At 38.8% G+C, this 13,010-nt stretch overlaps 1 protein-coding gene across 1 annotated transcript in view; it reads left to right on the top strand.

The window, feature by feature from the left end:
* The window catches only part of CUBN (cubilin), a 324,986-nt gene that overhangs the window by 209,088 nt on the left and 102,888 nt on the right, over positions 1–13,010 (top strand). The window contains exons 37-40 of the mRNA XM_079772268.1: positions 1,638–1,843; positions 2,777–2,961; positions 4,293–4,485; positions 10,202–10,399. Of these exons, the coding sequence (XP_079628394.1) occupies positions 1,638–1,843; positions 2,777–2,961; positions 4,293–4,485; positions 10,202–10,399 (782 nt within the window). The remainder of the gene's footprint in view (positions 1–1,637; positions 1,844–2,776; positions 2,962–4,292; positions 4,486–10,201; positions 10,400–13,010) is intronic.

Genomic DNA, 13,010 nt, shown 5'->3' on the forward strand with positions numbered 1-13,010 from the left:
TGTAGATACTTTCCTACAAGAAATTTATGAGACTTCCAGTTGCTCTGCATGCTTAAAAACCTTTGATCTTGTCAATCTTTATAATTTTAGCCATTTGATGAGTGTGAAATGGTATCTTATTGTTATATTTAATTTATGTTGCTCTGATGACTAATGATGTAATGTACTTTTCACAGTTTCATTGACTATTCATTCATCATCTTTTATGAAGTGTATGTTCAAGTCTTCTGTTCATTTCTAATTCGACTATTTGTTGTTGTTGTTTTTCATTGTTTTTTTGTAGAAATTCCTTTTATATTCCAGATCTGGGTCTTTTGTTAGATATATGTTTTGCAACGATCTCTCCTTTCTTCTTGCCCAAACTCTGTTACTTGCCTATTTATTTTTTGATTCATGCATTCTATAAGGATATATTTTTATTTTTATGAAGTCAAATTTATTAAATTTTATATTTAGTGCCTTTTCATTCTAAGAAATATGTGCCTATCCTGAAGTTATAAAGATAGTCTATGTTTTTTTCTAGGAGTTTTATGGTTTTAGGTTTATATCTATGAGAAATATTAAATTAATTTGTGTATGGGGAGAGGCAGGGGTTGATGTTCTTTTTCTTCTCCTCCATAAGGATATCCAGATATTGCAGTACCACTTGTTAAAACAACCTCCCCCCTGCCACCCATTAACTTATCTTGACACTGTGGATTGAGTTATATTGGCCCTATATTTGTGGATTTTTCTTTGGACTTTCTCTTCTATGTCATTTGTCTACCTTACACCAATTCCACCCTATCTTGATTATATCCAGGTTTTTAAAGCATTAAAGTTTTGAAAGCATTCATTTAGTACCTATTTCAGACTCTATATATGTTACTAATGACCATCATATAAAGTAGACATTATTTCCTACCCTCTATTCCCTCATATCATCATAATTAGAATATAATACAAGTTGGATAGGACATGCTTGAACTAGTCTATGTTATTATGAATGCTATATTTCTTTCTACCTTTCTAGAAATTAAGTGCATGTGCCTTTGATCGACATTTAAGCTCTGTCAAAATTAGCCCCTCATACTGCTCTAGCTATGTCTCATAACTTTTCTTAAAAGTACTGAAAGTTCTAAGCACACTAGACATCTCACAGATTTCTAAATATACCTCACCTTTTTTTGCATGTGCTATTGCTGGCATGCAATCTCTGTCCACCATTTCTGCACATAAATTCAGCTAATATTTACATTTCAATCTCTAAAAATCTCTCCATCAAGCTGTTACTGAGCCTAACAAACACATGTGATACCTTCACCTCAAAGTTCTTACACCATGTTGTAGCTCTAATGGCACTTACGATATCCTGCTTATATTTTTCTTCTGTATTCTTGACCAATTTTACCCCTAGAGAAAAAAACCTCTTCTAGAAGGCAGTGTATTAATTACCTTTGCATTTCTTGACTAGACATTTCAACAAATTTTAGTGAAGAAATTTTTTGTTAGAAAAAGATAGTGTGATTAAAATTAAAGATATTGTGATTAACATTTTAAAAAGTGACCGGGTTAACCCAGCATGGGTTCAGGATAATCCCCAAATTTATTCTGTTAATTTAATGCCCCTATTTTTTTTTTTTTTCTTTTCAAATCAGAACTTTCCAATTGGAGGATTCTCAGGACTGTAGCAGAGATTTTGTAGAGATCCGGGAAGAAAACGCCACCGGTCACCTGTTGGGACGATACTGTGGAAACACCCTCCCCCTCAATTACTCATCCATTGTTGCGCAGAGCCTGTGGATCAGATTTGTATCCGATGGCTCAGGCAGTGGTACAGGCTTCCAGGCCACGTTTGCTAAGAGTAAGTTGGTTCTGTGTTAGTGATGGCTTCCAGAATGAATCCTACAAACTGGAAAGGCTAACACTACTTTTAGGAATTCACTGGGAACAGTCCTGAACTCTACACAATTCTCCTATATTTATTGTCCTGTGGGATTACTTAACTATGTAAAAATTAGAAAAACTAAGTTACATATGAATGGCTCATTAAGAGCCAGTGAGAATGCTCAAGGGTTCTAACATTTTTCTTAAGCTTAGTTCTACCTACTTGTTAAATTGAATTTTTCTTGATAGTATGTTATTCTTTGAAGGTATTATAGTTCAGGGTTGGTATATTTATAATCAAATGTGTTTGATCCCATAAAATTTATATTCTTCAAATTAAAAACATTTAATAATACTTTGGAATTTACTAAGTTGCTCAATTATAACAACAGGGTATTCTTCTAATAGCATAAATGTTAAATATTTTTATTTCTAACTCAACTTTTCCATAATTAGCTAATGTGTGTGTGTGTGTGTGTGTGTGTGTGTGTGTGTGTGTGTGTGTTCCCAAATGTCAGATCCTCATGTCTTATATAATTTTTATAAACATGTTTTAGTCTCTTATAAAACAAAGTAGATAAACCAAAATTAGAAAATGGGGCTGGTAACCCCTTTCCCATGCCCCCAAGTCCCCTTAGGTTTGGGAATCCCTTTCAAATCAGAAGTTATCCTTTGTTTTCACACCAGCAACCTTCTAAGGAGATGGAATTCCATTCACAAAATTACCCTTCTCCAGCATTTAATAGCTAGCACAGAAACCAAAAGGGAAGCAGTATTTCTTTCAGTGGTCAGAAAAGAAATCTCAGCTGATTAAAAGTGCATCCTTTTCAATACCCCTTGCCTTTTTCTTTCATCTGACTAAAGAGCTGTTCTAAGTAGGTCTGACGTATTACTTCGTTTTTCCTCCTAGTATTTGGCAATGATAATATTGTGGGAACTCATGGGAAAGTTGCCTCTCCCTTATGGCCTGGAAATTACCCCCACAACTCTGATTACCAATGGATAGTAAATGTGAATGCCTCTCAAGTTGTCCATGGTAGGATCTTGGAGATGGACATTGAATCAACACACAACTGCTATTATGATAAATTAAGGGTGAGTTTCCAAGTGCAACTGATGCTTATAACAGGTGAATTGCTATTGGCAAAAACAAATCCAAGTTAGTGTTTAGTCAGCTTTTGCAAATTGTATGGAATGGTCTATCTCCCTTAAATCATGATTGCCCCCTCTATATTACCTGTACCAAAGGTAATTCTGATATTATATTTATTTGTATTTTTATCATTATTGTAAAAATACCTCTTGAGCTTTGTCTAAGTATATATGTCTTTCTTAATTATTCTATCTTATATCCCATTTCCTGTTTATTCTTATGTTAGAGTATTAAAATTTAAAGAATCTTTTAAAAAATATATATATATATATTAAAATTGTGATGATCATTGCCATCTGGACACTGATTATTGTATCAATTTCAGAAACACCATTGGATTTTATCCCCAGCTTTATTGAAGTATATTTGAGAAACAAATACTGTACATATTGAAGATGTACAACTTGATGTTTTGATATATGTGAAATATATGAGTTTCTTGAAGGCCATGATTCTTGGGTTCACAATGGCTAAAAGATAGAATTCAGTACCTGATAAATGCTCAGTACATGAGAATATAACTATTACATATAGTAGCTTACATTTCAGTAGAGAAATTTATGATAATAATTATAATGAATTTGTTCCAAATTATTTAGGAGAAGGTGAAGGGAAAGATAGGAAACGTGGCTGGACAGCATCCATCACATGTGCAATAAAGAGGAAGTGTGCTCCATGCAGCGTGTTTGGGGACTAGCATAAAATGTGTCTCTAAATAGGTACTCAATATTTTTAAACCAAATGAAAAGGATTTATTGAGTGCTTTGAAGGTGTGCTGAGCAGTTGCAAGCTACAATTCTTTTGTTGTTATTAATTCTGCATCTTTGCTTCTGTGGAGATAGGAATTCCTTTAGGATACCTCTTCACTTTCTCTCATTAAACCTTTCCTCTTTCTTGTTTTTTTTATTTCCTTTCTTTCTAATTTCCTTTGAGGCCCCAAAGCACATTCAATAACTGCTAGTTTTGCATACCTCTCTTGGTTTTTACTTTCCACCACCAAATTTTACTGTCATACAATGAGCTATATCACATAGAATATATTTATTAATATAATTCAGCAGTAAAGATATAAATAATTTTAAAACTTTAAATTATTGCAATTATGCTACATATTTAATGGAATTTATTAATTTTAAAACAGATATGTTTACTCACTTATTTTTTCCATTATGATAAATTATAATAACGCAATACATTCTTTTAATTTTTTTAATGAAGAAAAAAGAGGTAATTGCCTTAATTCATTGTCCTATTATCTGTGTTTTACCTGCAGATTTATGATGGCGCTGGCATTCATTCTCGCCCCATTGGAACATACTGTGGTGCTCAGACTGAATCTTTTAGCTCCACAGGAAGTTCTTTGACATTTCAGTTTTCCTCTGACTCTTCAGTCTCAGGCAAAGGATTCCTTCTAGAGTGGTTTGCAATGAATACTGCTGTTGGACCCTTACCTACCATTGCTACAGGTCTGTTTGGTAACAAATGAAATTCTTTTTAGGGGATGATATGTGTAGGCCAGTATTTCAAAGGGTTCTAACATAATAGGGCCAAATATGCAAATGAGTAAGAAGAATAAATACAGTCCCCAAACCTCCCTCCATATGTAAAAATTGTATGTTTGCCCTGGTCGGTGTGGCTCAGTTGGTTAGGTGTCATCTTATGCCCAAAAGGTTGCTGATTCAATTCCCAGTCAGGGCACATGCCTGGGTTGTAGGCTAGATCCCCATTGGGGGCGTGCAAGAGGCAGCTGATCAATGTTCTGCTCTCATGTTATGTTTCCATTTCTCTCTCCCTCTCCCTTCCCTTCTCTCTAAAAATTAATAAAAATATTTAAAAATAATAATAATTATTATTTTAAAATATTAATATTTAAAAATAATAATCATTATTTTAAAATATTAATATTTGAAATATTAATCTGGTGTGGCTCAGTGGTTGAGCATCAACTTAAAAACCAGGAGGTCTCAGTTCAATTCCAGGTCAGGGCACATGAGAGGGTTGAGGGTTCGGTCCCCAGTAGGGGACATGCAGGAAGCAGACGATCAGTAATTCTCATCATTGATGTTTCTATCTCTCTCTCCTTTTCCCTTCCTCTCTGAAATCAATAAAAATATATTTTAAAAAACTGTATGTTTATTTCTAAAAATGCTAGTTTCCCATATATTTTTCATATTAATTAATGGTTTAACATCCATAACATATTCTACTACAATATCTAGAGATCACCTTAGAGATCTCTGAAAATTTGATTTTCAAATACAACGCACACACACATATACACACACACACTAGTTAAGGATCCACTAATAAAAAGAACTGCTTTCCTTCTGTATTTCATTTTAAACTTGCCTTCAGAAATGCTTCACTTTACCCTTTGCTGGTTGTAAACCTTCATGTTTCAAGGTAAAATTGGCCTATTTTTTTTTTTTAAGAGAGAATCGAAAGGAGGGGAAGAAAACATCGATGTGAGAGAAACACATCGACTGGTTGCCTCTTGCATGTGTCCCAACTAGGGCCAGGTATCAAGCCTGCAACCAAAGTACAAGCCCTTGACTAGAATCAAACCCAAAAACCTTCAGTCTTAGGGCCAACACTCTTACCACTGAGTCAAACCGGATAGGGCTAAGAATGGAATTTCTTTTTTCCTTTTTTAATTTATTTCAGAAAGGAAGGGAGAGGGAGAGAGAGAGAGAAACATAAATGATGAGAGAAAATCATTAATTAGCTGCCTCCTGCATGCCGCCTACTAGTAAATGAGCCGCCAACCCAAGCATGTGCCCTGACCTGGAATTGAACAGTGGCCTGCTGGTTCATACGTCAACACTCAGCCACTGAGCCACACCGGCTGGGCTGGCATAAACTTTAAGCTTTTATTTTACTACTAGAGGCCCGGTGCACGAAATTCCGTGCATGGGGGTGGGGTGGGGTGGGGGTGGGTTCCTCAGCCCGACCTGCACCCTCTCCAGTCTGGGAGCCCTCAGGGGAGCCCTCTCCAACCCGGGAGCCCTGACAGCTTAGGTGCCCACTCCCCGTGGTTCTCTACTCTCTGCGGGTCCTGGCCACTCCATGCCCACTGCCCAGAGGCCCTCTGCGGCTGGTGCGGAATGCTTGCCTCATCACTGTGGTGACAACACAAGCATCTCGCCCCGGCAGCTCTGCGTGCGTGCCTGCTGCCCAGAGGCCCTCCCGGCCGGGGCAGAATGCTTGCCTTGTCGCCGCAGCGACGAAGCAAGCATTCTGCCAGGCTGCTCACGCTGCCCGCTCTCAGCGGCAGCCACCCCAAGACTGGGACACTCTGGCAGGGCTGAGGAGACTGAGTGCTGCCATCTTGTGGCTATGGGAGCCGCCATCTTTGAGACAGAGTAATGGTCAATTTGCATATTACCCTTTTATTAGATAGGATTTTTAAGACATCCTTAGTTCCTTTAATGAGCAGTGTTTTGGGAGACTGTGCTTTTTCCTTAAAAATTTGTTTAAATAACTTTGAATGGCTTTTATAGATGTGAGGATTGACATAGAAGAAATTCAACAGATATTTCTTGGAGGATAGTCTTAGTTCTTGAAATATTTGATTGGGACACATTATCATAGGATTTCATTCATTGAAGAATGTTCAAACTGTGAACTTATTGTAGTAATAAAGGGACCTTAAATAATTACTTGTTTCTAACTCCTTGAGAGTTTGTATTAACAAAAATTACTGAAGGTATAACTCATAGTTACTTTTATTTAGTGACTTAGTATTTTCTTCTGAGATACTATTTTCACTTCCTTTATAAAGTACTTTCATAACATTGAATATGAATCTCTTCCTTAACATATTAATCTATCCTAGAGCAAAGAGCCATAGGCAAGATTGCCAAATGTAATTTAGAGCTATTCATTTAAGTCTGGATAGCTCTTATAAGTACACTTGAGTTAAGCTTTTTTATGTCCACAAATATCAAGTTAGAGAAGGAATCACTAACTCATGCAAAGCATTGTATCAGCAAATACAATTTAGTACTCACAAAAAATGTTTTCCTCTTACACATGTATTTTATAATCATATAGTTTTAGTGGATGAGTAAATACAATATAATAAATCTCATTTTTCTTAATCAAGAACAAGGAAGGAGAAAGTAAGAGGGTGAGAGAATTTTATAACTTACTAGTTATCTAAATAGTATAAATGATTATCTCATGATGAGATCACACTCTGAGATTTTCATTAAAATGAAAAAGAGCTTAACATTTTAAAATGTATTAATATATTGAACATCGACTCATCAGAATTTCTTATGCATACATACAATACATATTCAATACATATTTATTGAGGATTTATTATAGATACACTGACTAAGAAATGAAACCAAGATATATTCTCTACCTTCTAGAAGCTTAACAGTATTTGGAAAAGATAAAGCATTAATTATTTCAGTTAAGTAACAATATAGTAATTAAATGACAAATCAGGTGGTATAAACAGCAAAAAAAAAAAAAAAAAGCAATAGAAAGTAAAGAAGCCTAATATGGCTAATGTGGACTAAGGTCACCTGAAGGACATAAACATGTCAGGTCGGGACCCTGTGCATTGCTGGTGGGAATGTGAAATGGTAGAGCCACTTTGGAAAACAGTTTAGCAATTCCTCAAAAATTGAAATACAGTGTTACCACCAATTAATCTAGCAATTTCATTCTTCATTATATACTTAAGAGAACTGAAAATGTACATCCACCCAAAAATGTATAGATGGATATTTAGAGAAACATTATTCATAATCCTATCTAATAATAGAGTAACATGTAAATTACCATCACTCCGCTACGCCCATGATTGGGTGGCGGGAGGCTGGGGGGCGAGACTCGGGGTGGCCTATCTGGCCATTGAGAGGCACGGATCCGTTGCCACTGAGGGGGGCTACCCTGCTGTTGAGAGGCGCAGGGGGCGGGACTCCCGCCCCCTGTGCCTCTCAATGGCCAGATCCGCAGCCGCTGAGGGGGCCTGCCGCGGACACCCAGCTGCGCCTCTCAACGGCAGGGTAGCCAGGTGTCCGCAGCAGCCCCCCTCAGCGGCCGCGGACCATCAAAAGTGGGGGAGCTGGGTGCCTGTCTGCTCTGGCACCAGGCCTTTCAGAAGCCTCCGCAGAGCCAGAGGCTTCTGAAAGGCCTGGTGCACCAGCGGACAGGCACCCAGCTCCACCGCGAAAAGCGAAAGCATGTAGGGGACCCTAGACGTGCATGATTCAATCATGCACTGGGCCTCTAGTAGTGTATAAAGGGAAACAACCCCAATGCCCAACAAGTGATGAATGGGAAAGCTAAATGTGGTATATTCTTACAGTGTAATACTACTATCTGGCCTTAAAATGAAGGCAGTACTGATACAGGCTAGAATATTGGTGAAGTTTAATTGTTATGTTAAGTAAATGAAGCCAGTTTCAAAAGGCCACATATTGTATGGTTATATTTATTTTTTGTTTGTTTTTGTTAATCCACACCCGAGGATATTTTCCCACTGATTTTTAGAGAGAATGGAAGAGAGAGGGAAAGACACAGAGAAACATTGATGTGAAAAAAACATATCGATTGGTTGCCTCCTGCAGGAGCCCTGACCAGGGTTCAGGCCGGGAGGAGCCTGCAACCAAGGTATGTGCCCTTGACGGGAATTGAACCTAGGAGCCTTTGGTCCACAGGCTGATGCTCTATCCACTGAGTCAAACCAGCTAGGGCTGTATAGTTATATTTATATGAAATTTCCTGAATAGGCAAACCTATGGAGATAGAAAATAGATTGGTGATTTCCATGGGCTGGTGGAGTGGAGAATAGAGAATTGTAATGGGTATGGAGTTTCTTTTCAGAGTGGTAAAAATGTCCTAAAATTAGATACCAGTGATGGTTGCAGAACTTTGTGAGTGTACTCAAAACCACGGAACTGTACATTTTAAAAGGCTAAATTTTATCCTATCTAATAAAAGGGTAATATGCAAATTGACCATCACTCCAACACACAAGATGGCCGCCCCCATGTGGACACAAGATGGCTGTCACAAGATGGCCAGCAGGGGAGGGCAGTTGTGGGCAATCAGGCCAGCAGGAGAAGGCAGTTGGGAGGGACCAGGCCTGCAAGGGAGGGCAGTTGGGGGCAATCAGGCCTGCAGGGGAGGGCAGGTAGGAATGACCGGGACGGCAGGGGAGGGCAGTTGGGGGGGACCAGGCCTGCAGAGGAGGGCAGTTGGGGGGGACCAGGCCTGCAGAGGAAGGCAGTTGAGGGGGGGCGGGGGACCAGGCCAGCAGGGAGGGCAGTTGGAGGGTACCAGGTCTGCAGGGGAGGGCAGTTGGGGGGGACCAGGCCAGCAGGGGAGAGCAGTTAGGGACGACTAGGCTGGCATGGGAGGGCATTTAGGGGTGACCAGGCCAGCAGGGGAGCAGTAAGGTGTCGATCAGGCTGACAGGGGAGTGGTTAGGGGGTGATCAGACTGGCAGGCAGAAGAAGTTAGGGGCAATCAGGCAGGCAGGCAGGCAGGCAAGCGGTTGGGAGCCAGCAGTCCTGGATTGAGAGAGGGATGCCCGACTGCCTGTTTAGGCAGTCGGGCATCCCTCGAGATGGCCCAGATTGAAGATGGTGCAGGCTGGGCTGAGGGACACCCCGTGCACGAATTTTGTGCACCCGGGCCTCTAGTGTGTGAATAAATGCTCAATAAAGCCGTTATTTAAAAAAAACCTGAATGAAAATAATGAAGCCTGTTCTTGTTATGAGCTCATTTACTTTTTTTAAAAAAAATATTTCAGTTTACTAAATTGAAAATTGTTTCAAAATTGCCTGGATAAAACTGCATGATGAATAGCTATACTAAAAAGGTAAAGATTAAAGTACATAGGAATCAGAGTTCTACTTAAATAATAATAATAATAAGAAGAATAGGGTCTTCTATGTCGACTTGCTTCATGCTTAATAAACCATTAATGAAAGGGTTAAAATTACAGTGAAAAAGTAGAATACAATGTGGTTTTATTCACAAAACAATAAATATTTTAACCACAGCTGTCTGAATCAGTGAGTTTAATAAATATTTATGGATTTTGAGAAAATTGTTTTAATTGGCCATTTCATTTCAGCACAGGACTGACACCGTACAGTGAGAGTACTAGTGTCTGTCCTCAGAGCCATTTCAGAGATGTTGCCTTTCACTCTGCAGGTGCCTGCGGTGGGTTCCTGAGGACCGGAGAGGCGCCAGTCTTTCTTTTCTCCCCAGGCTGGCCCCAAAACTACGGGAACAGTGCTGACTGTGTGTGGCTGATCCAGGCTCCTGACTCCACTGTGGAACTCAACATCCTCTCCCTGGACATCGAATCTCATGGAACATGCAACTATGATAAACTTGTGATACGAGATGGTGAGAAACCTTAAAAACACAAAATAAAACAAAAGGCTACGAAGTTTCTACCTTACCACATATTAAGCTACATTCCATTATAATCATACTTGTTTACTACCTTCATCTGTTTGCATGGAATTTCACAGATATTATTATGGTCAATGAAGGCATCAAATACTGGAATCAGCTTCCGTTTCTGAAGAACATAAGGAAACTATGAAATTGTTGCTAGTAAAATCATCCACATACCATGTCAGGGACAGCACTACATTCTGAAGAAGAAACACTGCCTTTGGTTTAAGTAGGAAGTAACAGTCTGAGTTTCCAGGTAGCACTGCTGTCTTGTTGAAAGGCTTTGGGGATAAGTCTTAAACTCAGACTTTAAGATCCAAGTGTGAAAAGTATTTGTAATTACAATATATTTAATTCTCTTTGTATACTGAATCTCTGGGTGGAATGGGTAGAATTAAGGGCTAATAATTTTCACCTTGTCCCCTATACACAGGCGTGGTATTGCTATGCATTGGTTGAGGGATATGAATGATGCTGACGTGCACCTGTACAAACCATGCTTCACCATTTGCACGGGACCAAGAAGATTAAGGAGGCCATAACCTCCAGCCAATGTTTCCCACAGTGTGGTCCCCAGCCCAGCAACATCACCATCACCTGGGAATCTGTTAGAAATGCAAATTCTAAGCCCCATCCCAGACCTACAAAACTAGAGAGTCTCTGGATGGGTCCCAGATCTGTGATTTCAAAAGCTCGTCAGGCAGGGCCAAGATTAGGGTTAGGAGAGTAAGGCAGGAAGGACCAGGCAGACTGCATAGTCAGGGCCTGCCTATATTTAAAATTTTATTATTTTGTTCATTTTGCATTAAAGTCAATTTTTAAATATTGCACTAAAATATTATTTATCTTGATTTCTAAGCTCTTTGGCACCTCCTTACATTTTGCCCTTGATTTGAAGTGTTCACTTGCCTGCTCCCCGTCTCTGCCCCCAGGTGATTCTGATGGCCTCTAAAGTTTGAGAACCACTTCTCTACATGGTAGATGTTGGAACTTCAAATGCCTACCTAGACAACAGGTAGCATAACCAGTGACGTGTTAAACTGGAGAACAGAACTGAAGGGGCAGCTATTAGGAATGCAGGCTCAATGTTTTGGGTCTTATTTTTTAGGAGATGTGAGAAATAATGCATTTTCTATGAATTTCCCAAATGTTAAATTAATGAAAAATGCTTCAGAGTATTTTTTTTGGGGGGGTGGTTTCAAACAAACATGTGCTTGTTTTTGGCTCACAGGTTGCTAGTGTGCAAGCCCTTGGTTTAAACAGTGAGAAAAATCAATGGCAAAGGTGCTTTATTTTCCTTCTGTGGAGGTTGGATCCTAAGTGAAGACTCAAATTAATCATACAAACAGGAAGACATAATAAATCATAACTTTCCCCTCTTTTCCTATCAATAATCAGCTGTCAGGACATTGCCCAGAGGAACTTTCCTCCTATCAAGGCATTCCCATGGATATTAAAAGTTTAAATTTTTCATGCAATAACATTTGTGCATCCTCACACACATATTCCAAATATTCAGAACCCAGTGGAAATTTTAAAAATATCTTCAGTAGGTAACTGTGTCAATGGGTGAATTATGGTTATTAAAAAAAAACACTTTTATTGATTTTGTTCCGCCAATAACTTTTCTTCTGGGTGACCTTGCACACATTACTAAATGGCCCCAAGATTCTTCTATCATCTGTGAAAGAGACTAACATCTAACTCAGGAGGTTGTTGTGAGGATCAGGGAAAGTAATGATTGCAAAACCCTCTAGCAAAAACCCTGGCCTTTGGTATATGGAGAATTTGAATAGTTTGATTTAGATTTCAATTTATTTTGAGATATTTCTAAAAGAGTTTTCATCATATTCTCTTTATAGAATGAAGGTGTTCTTACTAAAACATAGAGCTGCTTTAAAGAACTCTGTTAATTGGAGCATATGCCAAAGCAATATCTTAATTGGTTGTGTGAGTTATCTATATAGATTCCTTTTTGTTCACCAACAGTGTGAGTAGATGTCTAATAAGTTAACTCTTTCTGTATCTGTTTATTTATTCATTCAAGAAATAGTTATTGAATACCTACTATGTGTTAATTGCTGGGTTGGTGTTTTTTTTTCATATGCACAGTGGTAATATATTTTAGAATTAACTTTTAAGTCCCACTTCAATTATTTGTTCTTTGTCCAACCATATTTTTACTTCTGAGTAGCCAGGTCATAGAACATTTTGAAGCAAATATCTAGAGCCCATTGGCCAGTCATCATAGCCTCAGGGCCCTCTGGTGGCTGTGGGCATTCCTGGGCCCCCACAGGGGCCCCTGGGGCATTCCTGGGAGAGCTGAGTCACTCTCCCACCTGCTTACTCATTTTGCAGTGTTGTCGTGCTTCAACATTGAATCAGTCTTTTCCAGACCATGCCCAACAAATTCTGCATACCAAAGGTTTCCATAAACTGAGGCTCCATGACACTACATTCGACCTAAAAAAAAGTTAAGAAAAGAAGGAAGGAAGAGAGGAAGGAGAAAGAAAAAGGGAAAAGAAAAAAATGTACCAAAAACCAGTAATCCTTTTAT

The sequence above is a fragment of the Cnephaeus nilssonii genome (assembly GCF_951640355.1).
Source record: "Cnephaeus nilssonii genome assembly, chromosome: 1".
Lineage (NCBI taxonomy): Eukaryota > Metazoa > Chordata > Mammalia > Chiroptera > Vespertilionidae > Cnephaeus > Cnephaeus nilssonii.